A 23,691-nucleotide genomic window follows, 5' to 3' on the forward strand; every position below is an offset into this window, starting at 1 on the left:
CATTTCAAAAAATAAAATGGAAGAATCACAATATATAATTAATTTCATCATGAATCGTAAAATTTTCTAAAACGTTACCCGTACGTGGGGGTGGCTTCGAACCGAGCCGGCTCGCGAGCGACTCGTGTTCAGCTCGGTTCCGGCTCGGTTCGACTCGTTATATTTCGAGCTCAAGTCGAACTCGAACTCAGAAATAGGCTCATTTAGGTTAACGAGCCGATCTCGAACAGAGCCAGGTTCGGCTCATTGGCTCGCGAGCTGACTCGTTAATTTAACGAGCGGCGGGATCGGGGGTCTCTCTCTCGCCCTTGCTCTCCTCTCCCGAATTTTTTTTTTCAGTCTCTCTCCCGCCCTCGCTCTCCTCTCCCGAAAATGTTTTTTCGGTCTCTCTCCCGGCCTTGCTCTCTTCTCTCCCGAAATTATTTTTTCGGTCTCTCTCCCGCCCTCGCTCTCTTCGTCTCCTCCTTCCCTTCTCTCTTTTTCCTCCGAAATTCCCTCTCTCGGCCTCCATCTCCCTTCTCCCTCTCGCCGTCGGTGCCCCTTCCGCCGCCGCCGCACCTAATCCTTCCTCCCGCTCATCGCCTTCTCTGCCTCTCATCATCGTCGTCGTCGACTCCCGTAGCGTCGCTCTCACTTCGTCGTACCCCAACTAGAGCGGTTGCTCTGGACCCTCTCCCGTCGTCGTCACCCCCTACCACCACCTGCTGCTGCCGTTAAATCAGTTGGCCACCGCTCTCGCCGGAACGGGAACCCTCAGATACCTAAAGTTCGGAGAAAGGGGGGGAGATCATTTGCCCCCCTCGACGCTCCGTCCCGCACAGCGTGCGAACTCGCACGTGCAACTCACACATGCGAGTTTCACACGTGTGGTTTTTATAAAAAAAAAAAAAAAAAACTTGCAAATCCTAATACGTAAAAATATAATGTGTTAAAGTTAGCATTTGATCAAAATTTTCAGTTTATTTTTTTATTTTTTATAATTAATCTTGTACACAGTTAATTGGCTCACGTAATTATTGTATTGATGTATAATAAACAGCAATCAATAAATAATATAATATCTATTTTAATTAATTAATATATTAATTATACATTAAATTACTTATTTGTGTTGTAATCATGTTTGTTTTACCTAATTTTGGGGGTTTAAATATTATGTTTTAATTAAGTATACTATTATAAGTTACTCATTTTCTTGTTTTTTATATTTTTCTTATTTTGGGGCACTAACACTGGAAACTGTTTTCCAATGTATATGAAATTGTCCACACTAACACCAAGTTTGAAATTGAATTTCATGTAGAGGAATTAAATGAATTTGAAGCAGGAGATGAAGATGAACTTCAAATTTTAAGTTTGTTGACTAACCCCCCTTATAATTCTCATATCCACAGTAACTTCGGAGTCATTATTTAGTGCTGGTGGTAGAGACTCGTATAGTTCTTCTTTGGTACCAAATACATTTCAAACTTTGATTTGTGGCACTGGTTGGGTTCGAACTCTTCACAGTATAAAGAAAAATCAAAAGGTGAATTTTTTTGATTAATTATTTATTACGATATTTTTTAGTTTTATTTATTAAAAATTTGTTTTATGATTACAGCATGAGAATAAGAGTGTAAAGATAATGCTATCAGCTATATGATTTTTCATGTTTTTCTCATCATGGTAATTTTAATATTTTTAATGACATTAAGAAACTACCAGTGGAAGAGTATTTTTTATCTGACAATAACTAATTTTATTTTTTTGTTTTTGTCATAGGTGGAGATTTTGCTCAAGCAAGGACGTATATTATTTTATAACATAAAGAGAAATAACTATAGTTTGTAAATTTATAATGGATTTATAGTTTTTATTTGGGTGATTGTAAATTGATAGTGATATTTCATTTAATTTTGTTGTGTTTGATTATTGTATGGAATTTATTTATAATATTATGCAGTGTATGGAGTGTTTAGACTATTTTATGGAATGAATAAACAATTTATTGGAGTGTTTATGAAATGTATAAATAATTTTGTGGAGTATTTATGCAAGTATTATGTATGTTGATTATGCCCAATTTTATATAGAGATCATGTCGAATTTTATATAGGTATTATATATATATAGATTATACTTAATTTTAAGTATATCTAATCTTATACATATATTATATATAGGTTATGCCCAATTTTATATAAAATATATGCATAATTTTATATATATTTTATTTAGTATATATTTTTTGAAAAGTTTTAAATGTACGTTGAGGCTCGAGTTCGGCTTGAAGCTCGACTCGAACTCGGTGGGCTCGAGCTCGATAACAATTTTAGGCTCGAAATGAGGCTCAGATCAAAATATTTAAATCAAGTTCGGCTCGAAATATTTAAATCAAGTTAGGCTCAAACATAGGCAGTTTCGGGGTCGGCTCGGATCGATGCCACCCCTGGCCCGTACGATACCTCCGGTTCTATCTTCCGACTTCTCGTGATCCAAATACTCCCACTCCCCTTCGAAGGTGCCGAAGACCCGCAAGAAGCTCTCCCTAGTCAAATGAAAATTTCCAGTATCTAAGCTTCATATTTCCAACCGCCTAAGGTTTTTCATTCGTACTGTAAATTAGGTTCCCTTCCGCTGGTTTATTCGTCGGAAGGGGAATCATAGGGAGCCAAATATGAGAAATTCCTGGTTTATTATTGTCGTTTTAGCTTTTTTAATAAACCAGGCTTTATTGAGCGATCAGATTGCCGCCGCTGTCGTAGGTATATTTGGAATATCTTCTTTCCTTTTCTCTTGCTTGTTATATTGCTATTTTTTTCTTATCAACGATTCATGTTGTATGATACTATGATTTGCTTTTTTCGTATTATTTGGTTGTTTGTTCTGTTATCTAACCTCGGTTCTGATTCGTATCAGAGGTAACAAATAAACTGGAACAGGAAACGCTTTTTGGATTCAGCGGAATAGTTTGGTCCTCGACTGTTTCTAACCAAAGCAAAACGCTCTGTGTTTTCTTCTCTTATGACTAGAAGAAAAGGGTGCACGAGGGTGACCGGCTGACCGCCTCTGGTCAGACCATCGGAATCCTTGGATGAGTCAAACTGAGTTATTTCGAGGTCCTAGTGTAACATGAGAGAAATGACCCACCTAATCATCCGCTTTAGATAGATTTGTTCAGTTAAAATAAGTAATCCAAAACGTCCTACTTAAAAATTCTACTATATTAAACTCCAAATGATTTGTACACTGTGTCATACTTCGACATTCATTTCTATAATTCTCCCGAGGTATAACTTGCTTTGCCTTGATGTATGCAGTTAAACACTCATTGAGGTGCCACTTGTTATCTTATGAGTGCCATCTTTAGGATGATTAGCCTGATTGCACATTCGGCCTGATGAACTTCACAGGGCCATAATTACTGGAGGTCCACTTATTTAGCAAGCCTTCACCTGCCTCCAAAGTTTCATCATTTTCTCTTGTTATTAGGATAATGTTCTTTTGAAACGTTATTAGAGATGAGGAAATCCTGGTTAGCAGTGAGAAAGCAACACGTCTCTACTTAAATTCTGGAAAGAGTTGATTCTTATATTCCATTCAAGAGATTAAAAACAATAAAGAGACATAAGAAGAACACACGTGGATATGATTGTGTGCTTTAAATAAATTGTTCCTACCTTGTTTAAGGTCCTACAGAAATCTTGATTTTTTTAAGAGGAGCAAATTTTTTTTTTTTTTTCACTTTCCCCCCTATAACCATCTCAATTTCATCTCATCTTATCTGCACATTTTTGGAAGACTGGTGACTTGTGGATTCCTTGGGAATCATAGGAAATGCCTTTTTGGCCTCTGAAGGTATGAAGATGACTGTGGGTTTTTAACATGATAATGCATTTTCTGGAGAAATACATGCATTTTCATTATGTAGATTTGTAACTGAGAGGTGTGAAAAAAATGGAGGAGATTCTAAAACAAGGAGTGGCATAATCATTTTTAGTGAAATGAATGCAGAGCCCTATGGGACGATAATCTCATGTGCAGTCTGCCATATGTTCATATTGGTTGCAGTCGCTATCTTCTTGAATGCCGTAAAGAATGACACATTTTCCCTTGGATGTTAAAAGGCGAATTACATGGTTGTTGTCAATTTTCTTACAAACCCCAGAAAGTCACAAACACAGACAATGGGTGTTTAAACTCTGAATTTTGAGAAGTGGCAATCCAATAGTGGCTCTTTGATTTAGCTTGAGAAGTGGCAATCCAATAGTGGCTCTTTGATTTAGCTTGAGATTTACAATTCAAGAAATGGCTTTTTAATGAACATTGGTCGATAATAAGATCAAATGACAATTGCAACCAAGTGGCTAATGGTTTATTAATGCGAGGATGGGGTTGCTATTTGATCCCATAGGATGGGAATGAGGTAAAGTCCAAAAACCCATGAGGGTTTGGGGTGGGGATGGCTTTTTCCATCTCTGCCCTGCATAGTTGGTATGTGTACCCTTAGCTCTTTTTAATGAATATTTTTAAGTTTATTTATTTTTAGATATTATGTGGTTTTATTTATTTATTTTTTATTTGTAAACTGTTATATGAGGCAAGGTACAAATGAGAATAAAATCAACCTTGTTGTGGGGTGGGTAGGGTAGCAAGGTAAGATAGAATTAAAAAACCAACCCTTTTGCAGGGCAAGGCAGTGCTGGGATTGTGAGGTGGGGTTGAAAGGTAGGCCGGGGTTAAAAAATCACCCTGTAACGGGTGGGTGGGACAGAGCGGGGCGGGGTGTGGCATGGATGTTATGAGGTAGGTTGGGGGTGAGGTTGGGTTTCTTAAAACCTGCCTCGTTGCCATCCCTAGTAGTCCCTTGCTGGATGCAGTTTTGTTGGCACGTTATTGTATGTTGAACTTTGAAAATCTCTTTGATCCTGGCGTAAATGTATGTTTAGGAAAGCTATTCCAGAGTTTATATGTAAATGAAACCATTCCAGGATTTAGGCTTGCATTGAGGAATACCTGTATATTTGAGGTGTCTTGGGTTTGTACGGGACTGTGGGTTGTTGCACTTCTATTTTCTTTGTTCTGCAATAAATCTACTGATATAGTGGGAGATGTGAGCAGGCTTTCTGGATTATATCTATACGTGTATATGCCAATGGTGTATCCACCACAAGCAATCAGTTGCAATCATGATGTTTATGCATCCTGTGACAATTGTCTGACTATTCTAAATGGGTGTATATTAGGTTATATTTAATTGACGTTTCTTAACTGCTGTTCTAACCCATGATTTTGTAGGTGGAACATATTCTCGTAGCTCTCGCAATTCAAAATACATGATTGATTTCCATTCAGCAGAATCACCTTATCATCCAGTAAGTATGCTTGGTTATTGTCAACGGGAGAATCTACTTGTTCTTATGTTTTCATGACTACATGTTACAAATGCTGACTTGTCCCCCTACAAATTCTTCTCATGACTTCATTTTACAAATGCTGACTTTTCCTCCTACAAATTCTTCTATGTTATTTGTTTCAAGAGTTGTAAGATTTATGTTCTTTTAACAAGCTTGAAATCTTCTTTTATCTCTTGTGAAATGCTTGCCGTTTTTCATTTTTGGGTGGAAGAGTTCACACTTGTGTGGATATATGTTGTATCAACATAAGAAAACCTAGTACAAGCTTTAGAATAAAATTTAGATTAAAAAACAGTGAAAAGAAAGGTTATTATCTCACCCAATTTAAAGAAATTTCAATATCTTCAAAAAATTGATTTGAACTGGTACTCTTCTAAAGGCTTTCTTAGATTTTTAAGAATTAACTTGTTCTGTGCATGGTAACTTCCACAGCAAATGAACTAGAGCTTACATATATCTGGTACATAGGGTCTCCTGTTAGAAAATACTCTCTTAGAGAATATCCAGGCAATTGATGTCTTTAGCATTCATGATTCTAGAGCATTGAGGTTACCCAATTGCCGCAAGTGAATCTGTTAATGTTAAATCTTTGAGATTAAGACCTGCCCTTTTCTGAGAAGGGCCCTTACTGGTTAGTATTTTATCAAATCGATCAAAAGAAAGATCATTTGAAAAAAAAATTGAAAACTGGAAAGGACTCAACAATCCTGATCTAATGCAGCGGTGGTTTTAGTTTAAGGATTAATGAAGTTGGAAGCTTTCAGTAGAGTGTGGGTTACCTAGATTTGAGTGAACTACCAGAAAAGTACAATCTGAAAATGTATCTTTTTTACTAAGAAAATTAGCAAACAGAGAAGAGTGAAACAGATAAATTCATCCTAGAGGAATAAGAATCAGAATTATATTCAATAAACAAAAAAATATCTTCCTTGGTTGTAGCTAGTTGGGCTTTATGGAAGGAAATCCCTCTTGGGAGATTTTGAATGTGTTTTGATGAAAATTTTGACTTATCCAGCTCCATGTCTATCTCTTGGTGTTACACTCCAAGAAGTGCTAATGGGCTGGCTGAGTATTTGGCTAGGGAGGATGCTTCTAGGCAACATCTTGTTGTTGGCAATATCTTTCCCATTTGATTGTATTTCTGGTTTTGTTTTGTTTTTACTTGCTATTAGGTTTCCTCTTCTTTTAATGTAATATCTTCTTTTTGTGCCTTCTTTAATGGAATCTCTTCTCTCATTGTTAAGAAAAAAGTATCTCCCTTGGTACATATGACACCTCATTGGGGGGTTGGGGTATGAGGTCTAATGTTCATGACCTTCAAAACATCTTCTTCTTTTTTTTTTTTTTTTTTTTTGAGGAAAAGTGTGAAAGTATATTACTGAGAGAGAGAGATACAAACCTTACTAAATAAGACCTTCCTCCACAACAAGATGTTGGAGAAAAATACCTGTTTTAGCCTGTTTATACGCTAAGTGATTAGCGGATCTAGGAATATAATTCCATGTACATTGTAGTTGAGAAATTAAGGTACATACATCATCAAATAGATTCCAGTGACGCCAAGGCTGTTTACATTTCTTAGTCCCCCAACCGATAACGACTTGAGAATCGCCTTCAACATATAATGGGCCTACTAACCTTTGATGGAACAGTTTGAGACCATTAAATAATCCAGATAACTTTGCCGTAGTAGAACCTGAAATCCCAATAGGTCCAGCAAAAGAAAGGAGATTCCCTTTATCATTGTGAATAACCCCACCATAGCCAGCAAGTCCCGAACAGCCAAATACACTTCCGTCAAAGTTTAGTTTAAAGTATTCGGCCGGTGGGTGGGGGGGAGACCAAGTCTTCATTATAGGAGGTCGAGGTGGATAAGACATTTTTGCAACCAGATTCCAATTTTCTCGTAAGTTGATTCCTTCAAGGATTTTAAATTCTTTTCTCATACGAATCCAAGATGTAACTTTCCCAATAACTTGATTGCTAAGCATATTATTAGGGAGCAATTTTTTATTAAACCTTCGATTATTCCGCTCTTTCCAAAGGGCCCAGATGATGTGACCAATGCAGCAAGAGATTAAAAGCTTTCGAAATTTTGGGAGATTAGCCTTAGTGATTGTATGAATAGTTTCTGTGAGGTTTTGAGAAGAGCAATACTGCAGGCCGATTTTGTTGATGAGAGTGGTCCACACCGAGTGAGCATATTTACACAACAATAATATATGATCCGCAGTTTTAGTGGAGACAAAGCAGAACGGGCACATAGGATCGGCAACCTGAGTTCCGCGATGTATTAACGAGTCCGAAGTCAATATTTTATTTTGGCAAACTGTCCAGATTAAGAATTTTGCTCTTGGAGGGGCGTGTAAAGTCCACGCAATTGCAGAGGAGTGACCAGATTGATATGCAGTTGAGGTAGAGAACGTACCTATGGGACAAGGAGTCCAAATCAGAGTATCAGGAGCATTGCTGACGCAAACCGCAAATAATCTCGTAATAAGATCAGCAACTTCAAGAGCTTCTGTTTCTGTTAGAGCTCTACGGAGATTTAAGTTCCAGTTACCTGAGTTCTGCCCGACCACTGAAATATAATCCTCATTGTTCCTTGCAAGAGAAAAGATTTGATGAAAGATAGAGTTTAGGCTAGCCTGGCCAATCCACCAATCCGTTCAGAATTTTGTCCTATTTCCAGATCCCACATAGCACTTGACGGATTTTTTAAAAACAGGGAGCATGACTGCTATTTTTTTCCAAACATGAGATAGTTTGTTATACCTTCCTCCTTCAGTCCACCATCAGAAGGATTTGTTTGCTTTATCGGCCACTATATTTCGGCCACTATATTCCGCCAGATCAGAGACGGAAACATATTGAATTTCCAAAGCCATTTCAGAAGAAGAGCTGAGTTTGTTGTTGCAGTGTCACGAATCCCAAGATCACCTCAACATAAGGCTTACAAACGTCAACCCATTTTACAAGACAATATTTTTTTCGCGTTTTGCCCTTCCCATAAAAATTGTCTTTTCAAAAACTCGATTATCTTGCTGACAGAGACAGGACAACGGAACAGGGAAAGAAAATAACATGGAATACCATGTAAACAAGACTTGATCAGAATGAGTTTACCAGCTTTAGACAAGAATTTCCCTTTCCAGGAAGAGAGCCTACCTTCCAGCCGCTCAATGACTGGGTGCCAAGAAGATTTCGAGGGCAAAGCAAATGATAGGGGGAGACCCAAATACGTACCCGGAGATGAAGCAATTGTACATCCCAGATAATTCGCCATGGAGTTGAGAACCAGAGGGTCAATATTAAAACCCAAAATAAAAGATGTAGCCCAACTTACCTTCTGTCCAGAGGACAACTCAAAGAGATTTAGCAAAGCTTTCAAGTGCGAGATTTGAGAGAAGGAGCCTTCTCCAAAAAAAATGGTATCATCAACATATTGTAGTAAAGGAATGTCCTAGCCCGAATCTGTTGAGATAGGATTGAGCCAGCCGGATCTTTTGGCAAATTCGACCATAGAAGCAAGATGCTCCCCCAAGGGAGTGAAAAGAAAGGGGGACAGAGGGTGTCTTATTCCTCTCGTTGGCTTTGAAATAACCACAAGGAGTCCCATTTACTAGAACAAAAAAAAATGGGGAAGATATGCAGCTTCTCATCCAAAATTTCCACCGAGTCCCGAAACCCATTCTATCAAAAAAATAATCAATACGTTTCCAATTTACACGGTCAAAGGCTTTCTCAAAGTCAATTTTAAGAACAAATCTTGGTCTGTTTGATTTTTTGAAGGTGTCAAGAAGCTCATGGGCTGCCATGGCAGAATCTAGAATGTTTCTTTCTTTTATAAAAGCACTTTGGCAGGGGCTAATAATTTTGGAGAGGTGGGGCCGAAGGTGGTTAGCTAGCAAACGGGCAATGATTTTATAATAACTTGTGGTGAGGCTGATAGGTCTAAAATCTTGGGGACGAGAGGCAGCAGATTTTTTTGGAATAAGTGCAATAAAAGCAGCTCCTACTGCCTTGTGAGTGATGTCGACTAGGTGGAAATTTCAGACAAATTCGTAAACTTCCGGTTTGATGGTATCCCAAAACTTATGATAGAACTCACCATTAAACCCGTCCGGACCAGGCGCTTTGTCCTTCGGGAGCTTCATTGCTGCAAGTTCAATTTCTTCATTGCTGAAGGGCTTTTCCAGATCTGCAGCCTCAGACAAGGAGATTCTCGAGTAGTCGAGCTGAGGCAACTTCGGCCGGTTGAAGCGTTCTTCGGAATTCAATTCTGAGAAAAACTTGACAAAAATGTCAGAGATGGAGGGGCTATCTGTAATCACTTGGTCTTCATGGCAGAGAGATGTGATATGGTTAACCCTCCTCCTGGCAGAGGCTATAACATGGAAAAACCTTGTATTTCCATCCCCCTTGGCCATCCAGCGGAATCTTGCCCGCTGTTTCCAATGAATAGTTTCACAACGAAGCAAACCAGAGAGTTCAGAATTTAATTGACATCTAAGATTTAACTCAAGGGAAGAAATAGACCTTTGTTCTTCAAGTAGATCGAGCTCCGATATGCGGCGGCAAACTAAATCCTTCCGAGAAGCAGCAGTAGCACGGTTGGATATAGACCACGATCGAATTTTTAACTTCAAAGCTTTCAGTTTAAGGGCAAGATTCCACCCAGGATTTGGGTGATGATTCAATTCTTCCCACCAGACCGGGATGGAAGAGTTGAAAACTTCCAACAGAGTCCAAGAGTTTTCAAACCGGAAGGGAGCAGGTCTCCGAGAGGGGGGGAAAGTATTGAGTTGGTAAAGCTAAAAGGCGTGCAGTCATAAAATATTCTATCCAAAAGATAAGAGCTCAGCTGATCATCCTTCAGGAAACCAAGATCAGGTCAGGTCCATTGCAAAAGCCATTGTTAGAGATGTTTGCCATTTCCCCCAGCTGGCTTGGGTGCCCTGGATGCTATCGGCTTGGCTAGCAACATTTTGGTAATTTGGGATTGTGCTGTTCTGGTTATGGTCTACTACTGTAGCATGAGATTCTCTCTTACATTCAATTAAATATAAATCAGCTGGTATCTTGGGGGCATTTATGGCCGAGTAGTTACCGGTTGTGTGCTGAATTTTGAGAGGAGCTTGCTCTAGCCCTTGATACGAGGATCTTCCTTGGCTTTTTGCGGGAGATTTCAAAACCATTCGTTTCTTCGTTCCCGTATCACCTCCTCCATCTGTGGTTTCATCGACTTCATTGGGGCCTATGGACTCAAAGAAATTCGTGCATCTAACAAATCCTTCACCGGAGTAATATACAACGAAATCCAGTCCTCTAAAAACTTGACCAGTTTCTTGCTGTGAATTCTTGGCTGCAAATATATTCTGATTCTTTAGCTCTTTTTCTGATTAAAGATATTTCTGATCATTGGTTCATCTTCCTAGACACTAAAACCAGCTCTTGGGCCATAGGCTATTCCACTTTGAGAATTTTTGGTTGTCGATAAGGACTGCTATTGCCTTATTTCTGGTGGAAGGATTATACCATCACTGGCCTGATTGGGGGCATTCTTGCCTTAAAGCTCAAGCATTTGAAATCTCAGCTTTGTCAATTGTCTAAGGATAGACACACCTCTCTGTCAGCTCAAGCTAATGCTCTTCAACTACAAATCAATGCCCTCAATAATCTTGAGGAAGGTAGACCCCTTACCAATTTTGAATTCTGTGATCGCGTCATGGCTTCTCATTTTCTACAAAATTTACTCAACCATGACCGAATTAAATGGAAGCAGCGAGCTCGATACAAATAACTGAAGGAAGCATTTTTTTTGGTCCATTGCTTCCTCTAGACGGCGATCTAACAGAATCAATTCTCTCCAAATCGGAGGTAAATTGAATTCTGATAGTTCAGGCGTATCTACTAAAATTCTTAATTTGTTTGCAGAGCTCTATAGGGAGGAAAATCCTTACAGGCCCTTTCTATGTGATCTTTTGCTTGAAATAATTTCCAGTTTTGAGCAACAATCTTTAGAGCAGCCTTTCTCCTAAAAGGAAATCGAGATAACTATCACAACAATGCTGTTTGATAAAGCTCCAGGTCTTGATGGGTTCAATGGGGAGTTCTTCTGGGCAGCTTGGAGTTTTATTGCTGGTGATGTGAAGAGGATGATGAGGTACTTTCACAACATTGGCATCACCTACAACAACCTAGGGCTACTTTCATTGCATTGTTACCAAAGAAGGACAGTGTGGGGTAAGTGACATTTTTCGCCCATGCAAGAATGGACCCCCCCCAGAGCTTGGTTTCCTTAAGTTAAATTTTGATGGTTCCTCCCAAGGTAATCCTGGAAAGGCGGGTTTTGGCTATGTTATCTCAGATCCCTTAGGCGATCATTGTTTATCATATGCTGGTCCGCTTGGCATTGTTGATTCAACAACGACAGATATTCAAGTTTTTCTCAATGGGCTTCGCGTTTACCGTGACCATTACAGTAGTCCTATTCACATTGAGGGGGATTCGAAGGTGGTTATTGGTTGGTGTGATAAGGCTTTCTCCCCCCCATGGCGCCATTGGGATTCCTTGCGGGAAATCTTTGAAATTTCTTCTCAATTTTCTTGTATTTGGTCTTATATTCCGAGATCTACTAACTCAGTGGCAGATGTGCTTGCCAAGTCAGGAGCTTCCTTACAATCTCTTGTTGTTAGGGAATTGCTCCCCGTCCCTCTGTAATTCTTTGTTCTTTTGTTAATATATACATCCTTTTAAAAAAAAAGTGACATTTTTCGCCCCATCAGTTTGATCATAGGGCCTTACAAATATATTTTTATTAAAAGAAAAAGAAAAAGAAAAAATTACAAAGGCGGAGGGACAAATCCCTTACAACGAGAGATTGCAGGAAAGCTCCCTCCTTGGCAAGCACATCTGCTGCTGAATTTGCAGATCTCGGAATGTGAGACCAAATACATGAAAAAGAAGATACAATATCCAAAATCTCCTGGAATACGTCCCAGTGCCTCCATGGGGGAGAAGTATTGCGCTGACACCAACCAATCACCACCTTGGAATCCCCTTCAATGTGAATAGGCCCACTACATTTGTCTTTGAACACCCGCAGCCCATTAAGAAGGCCATGTAACTCAGCCGACGTTGAGTCGGATATGGCTAAAGGACCAACATAAGAAAAACATTGATTCCCAGATGAGTCTGAAATGACGCCCCCCAATCCCGTGATCCCGGGATTGCTAGAGAAGATCCATCAAAGTGTAGTTTTAGGTAGCCAGTTTCCGGGGGGGGGGTCCATTCCTGCATAACTGGGATTTTGGCTCCAATGTGCATCCTCGCCAAATTGCTTCAATTGTCTCGAATGCCGGTGCCTTTGAAAGAGGAGAAGGTTTTTTTTGTCAATAGCCAGGTTGATATTTGTCCTGTCACTCTGTCAACAACTCTAACTTTAGATTCGCTTTTAGCATCAAACTGCTTTCTATTCCGTTCGTTCCAAAGCCCCCATGGAACGAAACTAGCACAAGCTGAGATAATCAATTTGCTGAGGCCAGGAAGAGGATATCCCAAGATCGACTTGCAAAAGCTTATCAGGTCGACAACAATACAAAATTGAATCCCCAATTTGCTTAAAACAGAGGTCCACACATTCCATGAGAATTGACACTGAAGAAGAGTATGACTGGCGGATTCATCTTCATTGTGGCAGAAAGGGCATAGTGGATCTATAGATGGGTGACCTCTTCTTCTGAGCACATCAGCCATGAGAATTTTACTTTGAAAAACACTCCACATGAAAAAAATTACCTTAGGGGGGGCACATAGTTTCCAGACGAAGTTGATGTCATGCTCCCTTTGCGTCGGATCCCAAACGTTGATGTATCCATATGCCGAGGCAACTGAGAATTTCCCACTTTTGTCAGGCCACCAAATGAGCTTGTTTTCATTGGAAGGCCAAATTTTGACATGATTCAAAGCATCTAAAAGGTTGCTGGCTTCCATGGCCTCCGTGTCTGATAAACCCCTTTGGGGGTGTAGGTTCACATTCCCTCCCTCAAAAGCATCTGCAACTATAATTTCCTTGTGAGTGGAGAGAAGGAAATTATCTCTCGCATTCTTGCGAGCAGGCTAAAATCCGTACTGCCGCATGTCATCAATAAAGAGCAAAACTCTTTTACAAAGGGCCAAGTGCTTCTTGATGCAGTGATGGTTGTTCATGTAGTGGTGGACTGCTTTCGTAAGAGCAACAGGTCGAGGGTCAGGTTGAAATTGGATTTCGAGAAGGCTTTTGACTAGGTCAGCTGGAACTATTTGGATTATATGCTTTCTATAATGGGTTTTGGTGATAAATGGAGAGGCTGGATTCAAAGTTGCATCTAGTAATAGATACTCGATCCTTCTCAACAACAGTGCATGTGGCTACATTAGTGGTTCAAGGGGGCTTACGCAAGGGGAGCCCATCTCACCCTTTCTTTTCAATATCATTGCTGAAGAGCTATGAGCCTTTTTCAGCTCTCTAGGGATCTTAATTGAACTAATCTGGTCTTTATGGATGGTACTTTGGCATTCCCATCGTGCAATTTTTGGATGGTACAAATATTTTAAGAGAGGGGACTTTTGAACAAATTGGGCATATCAAGCTCTTGTTCATATATTTGAGATCATTTCTGGGCAGAAGATTAACTGGCATAAAATAACATTATATTGCTTCAGCATGGGTCATACCACTTTGGGTTCTCTTGCCTCTTGCCTTGGTTGCTACTATGGTGTCCTTCTGGGAATATCTTTGTCTTCCCCATTTCGTAGGAAGGATTGATGGCACTCTCTGGAACCCGGTCATTGAGAAGCTCACCCTGCGCTTATAAACTTGGAAAGGACAACTTCTTTTCAAAGCTGGTAGACTTATCCTTCTCAAGTCACGTCTCTTTGGTATTGCCTCCTACTTCCTCTGATTTCTTGATTGCTAGATAGTGGTGGTCAAGAAAATTGAGAAAACCATGAGAAGCTTCCTCTGGAAAGGTTCCACGGATAGATTCAAGCATCATTTGGTGAAATGGAAAGACATTTGCTTGCCTAAGCAAAATGGGGGTTCGGGGATTAAGAGTACTTGCCTCACTAATCATGCTCACTAAATGTTGCTGGAGGCTGAACGCCTGCCCACATTTGCCTTGGGTCGTGTTTGTTAAGATGAAATTGAGGCATTCTAGCAGCTTTTGGCATCTGGGAGATGACTCATCAAACTGCCTTTCTATTGCATGGCGTTACATTTCCAAGAATTTTGAGGTTCTCACACAAAATTCTCTTCTTTGGCCATAGGATGGAAGCAGCATAATCTAATCGATGATGAAGCACTGGAGTTTAGCAACCTCACCATCTCCTGGATCAGTACTATATCCAGCTCCCTAGCAATGACAGAATTATTTGGTGCCCCGACCTGGCTTGCTCTTTCTTGATGACATCTTGTTACACTCAGCTGTTGGCAACTATGGTTTCGCTCTCTCTAGTGTGGCTTGCCTATTATGCAGCAATGCTGATGAATCCAAGGACCATCTCCTCATTCGTTGTGACTTCTATTGGCGGGTCTAGACTTACATTTTTCAAGCTCTTCAATCTCTATCTCTCCATTCCAAATTCACTTGAAGGTACTATCAATCTCGATTCGTGAATCACCCTCCCCTTCCTTGGGAAAGTTATGATTAAGGCCTGTTTGGCTTTCATTCCTTGGGTATTTGGCTTGAGCGAAATCAAAGGCTTTTCAATCAAGCTATCACCTGTGGCTTGCGGTTGTTATTAGTATCATTACTCTCATCATTGCCTGGCTCACTTCTCTTGATACCTTTGTAGATTTTCATTGCCTCAACCTTAGAAGCAATTGGGCTCATGTTGTTTCCTTCTTGCTACCAGTAAAAGTGCCCGTTGTGATTGCTTGGACTCCTCCTGAATTCGGCTATATTAAACTCAACTTTGATTGTTCCTCCCTTGGTAATCCTGGCCCATCTGGTGTTGGTGGTCTTTTTAGAAATGTTGCAGGGAGATCCTTGCTTCCTATGCTGGCCCTCTTGGCATTTCTTATTCCACTTTTGTTGTGTTAAAATACAATTCTAGGGGTATTTTGGTCATTTATCGTGTTTTCCATATTACATTTTTCTCTTATAGTATGACTATTAGATAGAAAATGTCTTATTTTATCTCTAGTTAAATTTTCATTCAATTTAGAAGTAGAGACTCTTCTGTGAGACCTCCTCCTGTGAGACTCCTATAAGACTCCACCATATTAATTCTGGCTCTGTGAGACTTCTTACCGTGATAGTCATGTAAGACTCTTTCATATCTGCTCTTCCTTTTGATGTTGATGCAAGATCCAACTGCATCGTGTCCTAGACTCTCACTGGAACAGCATATACTGATTTACTTTAACTCATTGTGACTTTTTAGATGATGTCATTTGTTTTGGTTTATATCGAAACCTATTATATCGCTTATCACAAACCAACCTTAAGAAGGTGGTGCGTTCTTATACTCCCATACCTACAAGGAACAGTTCCTTCAAACGGAAACTATACTTATTTTCTGTTTAAGCAATAAAAATGGAAGTTGCCAGGAAGTAACTTCACAAACTGTCCTATGCTATTGGGTAAAACATCATGGTAACAAAAAAAAAATCAAAATATATGGAAATGACACATTGAGGTGCTCTCAGTTTCAGAAAAAATTCTTCTCAGAGACTCCAGGCCATTAGGATTCTCTAACATTATTATGGTTCCTTTGTTTCTTTTTTCATATCTGTGTACTTGCATTTCTTCTGTATTTATATTTTATCCCAGCTGATTTTACTATCATTGATCATAGCAAACATGGTTTTGGAAATAATAGGATTTTCATAAAATGCTTGCAACAAATGAAAAATCACAAATTATAGCATAACTATTATCTTTACTAGAATTAACTATCTCTATCTTGAAACTTTCCCAATGTTACTTTCTGTAAATATCTGAACTCACATCTGTGATGCAGTTAATATTTGTGAGAAGTCTCTCTCTCCCTCTCTTTCTCTCTCCTGTTGTTTCTCAAAAGTTCCAATATATTTTCTATAGATGTTTGAAATGTGATAAAGTTTGGCTAGAATAACAAAATGTCAGGTGAAACCATATGCAGGACGAGGATCAAGAGTCGATTGTGATGTCTGATAAAACAGGCAAGCCCTTTTTGTGTTTCTTGCCTGCAGTGGAAGAAAGTAATAGTGGGCAGTCAACGTCACAACTGAACAGTAGTAGCATAATTGTGGAATCCGAAAGGCAAATCAAGTTAAAAACGCCAGATGAGCTAATGGAAGTGATGAAGGATCTCTGCTGGACTAGGGTGAGGACCTGTGAAATAAAGCTATTTGGTTACTTCCCTGCTTTTTCTAATTCTGAAATTTTTGTAGCAAGAGGGTTGGTGGAATTATGAATTTTGCCACCTGAAACATTTGCGGCAATTTCATTTGGAAAATGGCAAGGTTGGCTCCTAAATCTTAGAAAACTCATTTTTTAGATGAATATATGTTGTTATGTGTTAAAAATAGTAGCAAATGTCAACTACTGAGGTTCTGCCATTGTGAATATCATTTACAGTATTTCTTAAAAAACAAATTACACAGTTCCTACTCCTAATGGTTGTTGTGATCTAAAACATAGACAAATTGAATCTATCAGTTGAGTTCAAACTACTCAATATAATTAGGAGAGATCTCAAAAAAGGAAAGAAAAAAAACAGAGATTTTTTCGTTCATGTTTTCTCATGTTGATATGGCATATCATTAAAGAAAAAGAACAGAGAGATTCTTTTTTTCCTCTTTGTCCTCATGCTGAAATTGCACATCATATAGTAATCATTGAAGATCAGTTTTCTTTTTGAAGGTTTCACCAAGAAGCTGTTTTCCTTTCTTTACTTTATTACATGTTTGATTCTCTTTTCAATGTTGATGATTCCTCAGGAAATTGGTCTGCAGTTTCAAATTGTTGTTCAAGTCTGTCATTTTGTAGATGCCTGATGAATAGAGGACGTTCCTTTTTTTTTTAGAGTGACATTCCTTTTTTCTAGAATATAAAACAAAGATTTTACTAAAAAAGCGGTTGACATTTGTGTTTATATAACAGGTAGTTCAAGAGTTTATTTTGGGTGTATATGATCCTGAAGCCACAGCTGCATTTAACCACAACCGCTCTGATGTTTCTATAATGAAAGACCCTCGCTCGAAAGATGCTTCTCAGAGGTAGTTGCAGAAGGATACACACTTGTAAAAGAGAAAATTAATAATAGCAGTATCCGCAATGAAGATAATAGGACCACTTTAGTCTTGGCCTACTTACATAAGATGACTCCTAGCAGTGATCTAAAATTTAGCCATTGAATTATTCAGTTCTTTTGTATATTTTAGGGCAATTTCTCACTATAGCTTTTAGGTCTGGTCTAGTGCTAAAGGTCATAAACTTACTTCTAACAAGGTCAACTTTCAAATCTGGCTAGCAGGATTCCAAGTGAAACTGTTTATTCAGGGTCGATTGTGTTGCAATATTAAGCATTTATTTTTAAGAAATGATTACTATTTAGAGGAAGGGCTGCTTAAGTTGGGAGGAGGGCGCTGCTCCTACTCTCTATTGTTGCAGGCAGAATAGGATGGAGGGCATGATCAACCTTGCTTCTGACAAGATGCAGGGGAGGTGCTCTCTCCACATACCATGCAACAAAGAGCAAGGGTGATATCCAAAATAAGGCAAACTTGCAGCCATACCCAGAACTAGTCAAAAACTCAAAAACATGTGGAAATTACCTTTTAAAATTCAAATGGTGTTATTCTTCACTCAACTTTTTCATTGTTTATTATTTCATTTTTTTCTTACTTTTCATTATGGTAGGTATCATGCGCATCTGCTCACAAATGGGACTGTTTGTGACCTCACATCTGAACCTCGGGAAACTGAGGTGTGAATGAAGCAGCTTTCAAATTTTCAGAAAACAAGAGACTTTCCAATTTTGGATGTCGTCTTTCGTATTTCATAGTACAAATTTGATAACTAATTTCTGCTGCAGGTGCGGTTCATATGTGCAGAGTCCAGGGTGTTGATTAGTTCAGTCAAAGAGATAGCTACCTGCAAATATGCTATCATGATTCATTGTCCTATGCTTTGCAAGCACCCGTAAGCTCATCTTCCTTTTACTTGTTTTATGTGTTTTTTTTTTTAGTTTCTTTCTTTCAGATAACTGAAGTGGAAAATATCAGGTACTTCTTACGGAAATATTTTGTTTGTAGTGTTTGTAACCATTAAAAGAGATAACATGTAAAATGCTTGAACTATCTTACATTTCTATCTTTTGAAAGCTTCAAAAAGGTGAATCATGATACCAGAACTCGAAGCGCACTCACATTTAAAATGCTTGACTATTTTAGAAAGCTACCTTTTGGAAACTTGAAAAATCAGAATTATGATCCCAAAACTCAAAATGCACCGAATAATTAAGGAAGTTTTTGAATTCACTACTGAAATCAACAAAATTATTCAGATACTGGAGTATATATACTGAAAACAGTGAAATAAATGCAATATGATCCAATATATACTAAAAAAAAATGAAATAAATACAATATGATCCACTGGTCTGTGCTAGTATCATTGCTATGCAATGATTATCTGGTGGAACCCTTCATGTGTGGTCATCAACACCTGGTAGTTCAAATTACTAAATGTTGAATTATGTGAAGAAGGTATTTTGGTAATTTTGTATGTAATCTGATTGTCCCTCTAGGGTATTAGTAAGCTCATATGTTTATAGGAGCTTCATATTTGTAGCTTTCATTAAATTTTAAAGTGTATATATGGAGATATAAGGGTATGAGTGTCGAGGGGCATTTTTGTACTTTTCACTTTGTTTTCACTTGGCCTTCAATCGAGTTCTTGCATGATGCTGTACCCTTCTCTCATCTCTCTTCTCTTTTTTATGTTCTTTCCTTTTCTCTCTCTCTACTCCTTAATCTCTCAATGTAACTTGGGATCAGAGCAATAAGATCCAATTGTCGAGGGTTTCTAGTAGGATTTCACTTCTCTTTGAGCCTACAATCTCTGCAGGAAAGGGGTTCTTCCAATTTTCTGCTAATTAGACTTGAAGGTTTGATTTTTTGTTTTCTTTCCGTGCTAAAGGTCGATGGTTTGTGTTGTCTTTTGAGCAGATTTATGACTTTAGTACCCCTAGAGGGTGGTATTTTGGAATTTTTTCATATTCTAGTCTGCATCCATGTCCAAACATATGACCATACCTGCATTGTCTCCATAATTGATTACCTCATCATGACTGCTGCTTGATTTGGGTATTTTTATGCTGAATCGAAGCTGTTTATCAATCAATCAATGATTTGCATGGTTAATTGAAGTTTGGCAGTCACATTTTTTTGTGTAGGCATAGTGCCCTATTGGTGTTTGTGAAAATTTCCGTGTGGAACTTACTAATTTCTATTCTTGTGCATTTGGTTGGTAGTTGTGGTTATCTATGACAGTTTAAGAAGTCATTAATCCTACAAGGGATTCAAGTATTTTTTTATAGTAAATACACTATTCAGATCACCATAGAGATGATGAATGACAAAAATTATTTGAGCTGGTCAAAAGCTGTCCGTATGTACCTCAAGGCAAAAAGAAATGCCAAATATCTCTAAGGTGATCCACCTACTCTGGATGATAATTGAAATGCAGAGGACAATTAGGTTATGACTTGGGTTTGTGAATAACATAAGATCTAAGTTCTGAAATTAAGTGATGAATTGTGAGACAAACGTAAGAAATATGGACTTCACTTGAGTCCATTCATGATCAGGAAAACAATATCTCCAAGGTGTATGAGCTCTATGCAAGAATCTTCAGCTTAAAAGGGGACAAAATTGTTGCTGATTATTTTGGTTGCAGGGTCTATTGCATAAAATTAGTGTTTACCATCCATTATTATAGACAAGAAAGAACTAAGAAGGGCAGATCATGACAAGATCATGTTTTGGCCTAGATGGCTTTCGAGAGAGGGGGGGGGGGGGGGGGTGTGGACTTGAATGTTCTCAATTTAAAATAAAAGAAAGTAAATGTAAAATCATGCACACACTACAACAACACAAAATGTTTTATTATCGATGTTCCCCTATTGGTATTCACCATCCAAGAACCCTCCCTTGAGAAATTTTACTAATCTTAGCTCTATCAGGTGAATTTTAAAGAGATTTTGGCTTTCTTTTAAGCCACGTGTATGCTCAAATACACGATTACAAGAAATCTCCCCAAAGATTTGGCTAGATTCTAGCTCTAGCAATCTCTTCTATCTAGATTCTAAGGTTTTAGATGAACCTCTAGTAAAATGAAAAATTACAAAGAAAGGAAAACTTACACTCTTTGATTCTTGGAGAGACAAGCTTCTCCTTTCAATTGTCCAAGCCTCCAGCCTTGATGCACACTGAGAAATGGATTTGGAGTTTGATTAAGTGAATGCTATAGTCATGCCGATAAATGTTCATAAACCTCTCAAATGCATGTTTGTGGTGGTATTTAAAAGTTCCTCAAGCCAAACTAACCTGTTATTTACCCGTTTGTAGAAAGATGACATCTCATTGATCTATCCATGTAAAATGAATGATCGATCAATCGAGTGTAAATGCTATATTTTTGTCAGAAATGTCTTATTGATTGATTAGTATGATCGATCAATATCTTCGTGTTGGACTTGACAAGTTAAGTTAATCGATTAGTGTATCAATCATGCATTGAAGTTACTGGCTGTGCAATATATGTATGATCGATCAATGTCTAAGCTATGATCGATCATGTATTGAGTCCCTTATTGGCATGGTTTTGCTTGATAAATCAGACTAATAGGGTGATTGATCATGCTTTAAAAACTTTATATGCCTGGACATGTATGATCGATTGGTCCACAAGAAATGATCAATCATGCTTTATAACACAATTTGGTAAAGTCCTGGTTGATTGATCATGTTTTATATTTCTTACCCGTACACATTTTGATTGATCAATCATCCCCAGAAGATGATCGATCATTTTTTTTGTTTTTTTTAAATGAGGTGTATAAACTATAAAAGAGAGTGAAGAGTACAAACAAACCTAGCTAAGTGGGCCTTCCTCCACAACAAGGTGTTAGAGTGAAATACCCGTCTTAGCCTGAATGTCTGCCAAATGATTTGTAGAGTGAGGAATGTGCTTCCAATTACAATTTAAAGAAGAAATTAAATTACAGATTTATGAATACATATCCCAATGGTGCCACGGAGGTCTGATAGATTTTGCACACCAGTCAATGACAATTTTTGAGTCCCCTTCGATGCAAAGGGGGGTGATGATCGATCATTAAAAGCCAATTTGTTAGAATTGACTTCAAAGCATGAGAAATTTTATTCCTAAGTAATTTTAATATGTTTAAAGGTTTGATATCTATTAGTAAGACATGTTACGAATGCAAGTGTCCTAAAACTCCAAATAATTCAAGTTGTACCTCAATTTTGAAGAGTTGAGGCTGCGTTCTTTACATGCATAGAGTCCTTGATGTTTTCTATCCTAATTAGACTCTAAACTTCAGGTTTTCATTTCTTTTCTTGTGGGTGCTTCTTCAAGATGACTTAACACTCTTTTGATGCTTGTGCCAGTTCTTTTGCATGGACCTTGATTTTTGTGTCACTTGAAGGTTGGACATCGGAAATGCTGAATTTTTAATTATTAGATTGATTAAGTTTTGTTATCATCAAAATATGGATGGGAACCATCACTCAGTCAACATTATGTGGCTAAGTTTTTGGATGGTTTAAGCCTAGAATAAGATATAATTCAGGCCCATTTACGGGTTGATGACGATGTGCTTACATTTGAGAAAGCTTTTGACATAGTAGTTTGCCCTGAGATAGTAGTGGTTATACCAAACAGCAAAGATAACAAGGGAATAGAGGTTGCATCCCTTACTACACAGTCAACACAAGGTTGGTCCGAAGCTCCCCGAGGATGTGGGGGCATGGCTTGTAAAGAAAAAGAAAAATCGAACCCCTAGTCCCATCAACAGGAAATTGGAAGACCCCCTTTCCTAGAGAGATTGTAGGCTCAAAGACAAGTGAAATCCAGCATGAAGCCCTTAATAATAATTTGATCTTATTGCTCTATGTAATAATTTGTATTGAGATCATGAACGTTCCTAATACGGCTCAAATATTTACCCAGGTGCCCAAATTTAGTCAGCTAGCATTCTACTTTTTGGGCTCACTGGAATTTTTTTTTCAACACTTACATCAATCTCACATTTTATATCACATTTTATACTTTGGAAACTCAAATGTGGTGATGAGAAAATTGCACAAATTTTCTTTATGACAGGTTACTGGTTAATTTTCATACAGAATCCTTCTTGACTTCTACTGTTTCTTGTCTCAGGATGTTTCAAGAAGAGAGGGCCGTGTGGCACACCATCAATTGTAATGAGATGCCCACAGGTGAAGGGTACAAGGCCTCGGTAAATGAGCACAGCTTCAAGAAAGACAAGTCGGTATTGATGATTACCGAAGTTGATGAGCCTACACAGTATGCTCGAGAAGAATATGCAACGTAATGACAAATTTCTGCCATCGATAGTCACCAAGCTACATGCTCAAGGATAGAAATGCCCTCTGCTCCCCCATCCGTTCATTCTGCTCTTCTAACCGCTTCTTATTTTGTTTACTACGCACTCAAAATTGAGAGAGTTTTCTCGTTTTGTTTACTAAGCACTCAAAATTGAGGGAGTTTTCTCGTCATCCGCTGTTGTAAGCCCTTCGGAGTAGTTCTTAAATCGGAAACATGATTAATCACATTGGAAATTGACATGTTACTGCAGTTTTATAGTGTTAATCCTTGAAACTGGCCACTGTTTAAACACTTAAACCGTACCTTTGAATTCATAAAGGTAAATTTACCTGAATTTATGTTACAGTCCGGACTGATCCAGGCTAAGTGGAGCAAAATGTCAATGTGCGTATGTGGTTTTCAATCTTGATTACTAATGAGTTAGGCTTTTTATGAATTAAGATTGTCGAACATAGGGGGTATCCGACCTCTTACGATTTTCCTCTTCGTTTATAAAAGCTATAAAACAGTAAAAATATAATAGGTTTTTGAGTATACAGTAAATAAACAGAACTGGAATGCTTTCAAATATAATCAAACGAAATAGATACGAAATAGTAATCAGAACAGTATATCCGACCTCCAATTTACACGCGAGATCTTATTTTATCCTTTCTGTGAATTCT

At 38.3% G+C, this 23,691-nt stretch overlaps 1 protein-coding gene across 2 annotated transcripts; it reads left to right on the forward strand.

The window, feature by feature from the left end:
- The first annotated feature begins 2,414 nt into the window (after positions 1–2,414).
- On the forward strand, positions 2,415–23,360 carry LOC137936745 (protein OS-9 homolog). 2 transcript variants are annotated; one of them, XM_068781607.1, is made up of 8 exons: positions 2,415–2,747; positions 5,281–5,357; positions 16,548–16,751; positions 16,819–16,890; positions 17,531–17,646; positions 18,290–18,356; positions 18,465–18,571; positions 22,838–23,360. In XM_068781607.1, exons 1-8 carry the CDS (start codon positions 2,660–2,662, stop codon positions 23,010–23,012), a joined length of 906 nt encoding a protein of 301 aa, XP_068637708.1. In that variant the 5' UTR covers positions 2,415–2,659; the 3' UTR covers positions 23,013–23,360. The 2 variants fall into 2 exon arrangements, with proteins under 2 accessions (XP_068637708.1, XP_068637709.1); XM_068781608.1 differs by lacking the exon at positions 16,819–16,890.
- Positions 23,361–23,691: the final 331 nt, after the last annotated feature.

Source organism: Aristolochia californica, unplaced genomic scaffold, assembly GCF_029961685.1.
Source record: "Aristolochia californica isolate CCGP_79_NKW_82.1479 unplaced genomic scaffold, dmAriCali1.0.hap1 SCAF_7, whole genome shotgun sequence".
NCBI classification, from domain to species: Eukaryota; Viridiplantae; Streptophyta; class Magnoliopsida; order Piperales; family Aristolochiaceae; genus Aristolochia; species Aristolochia californica.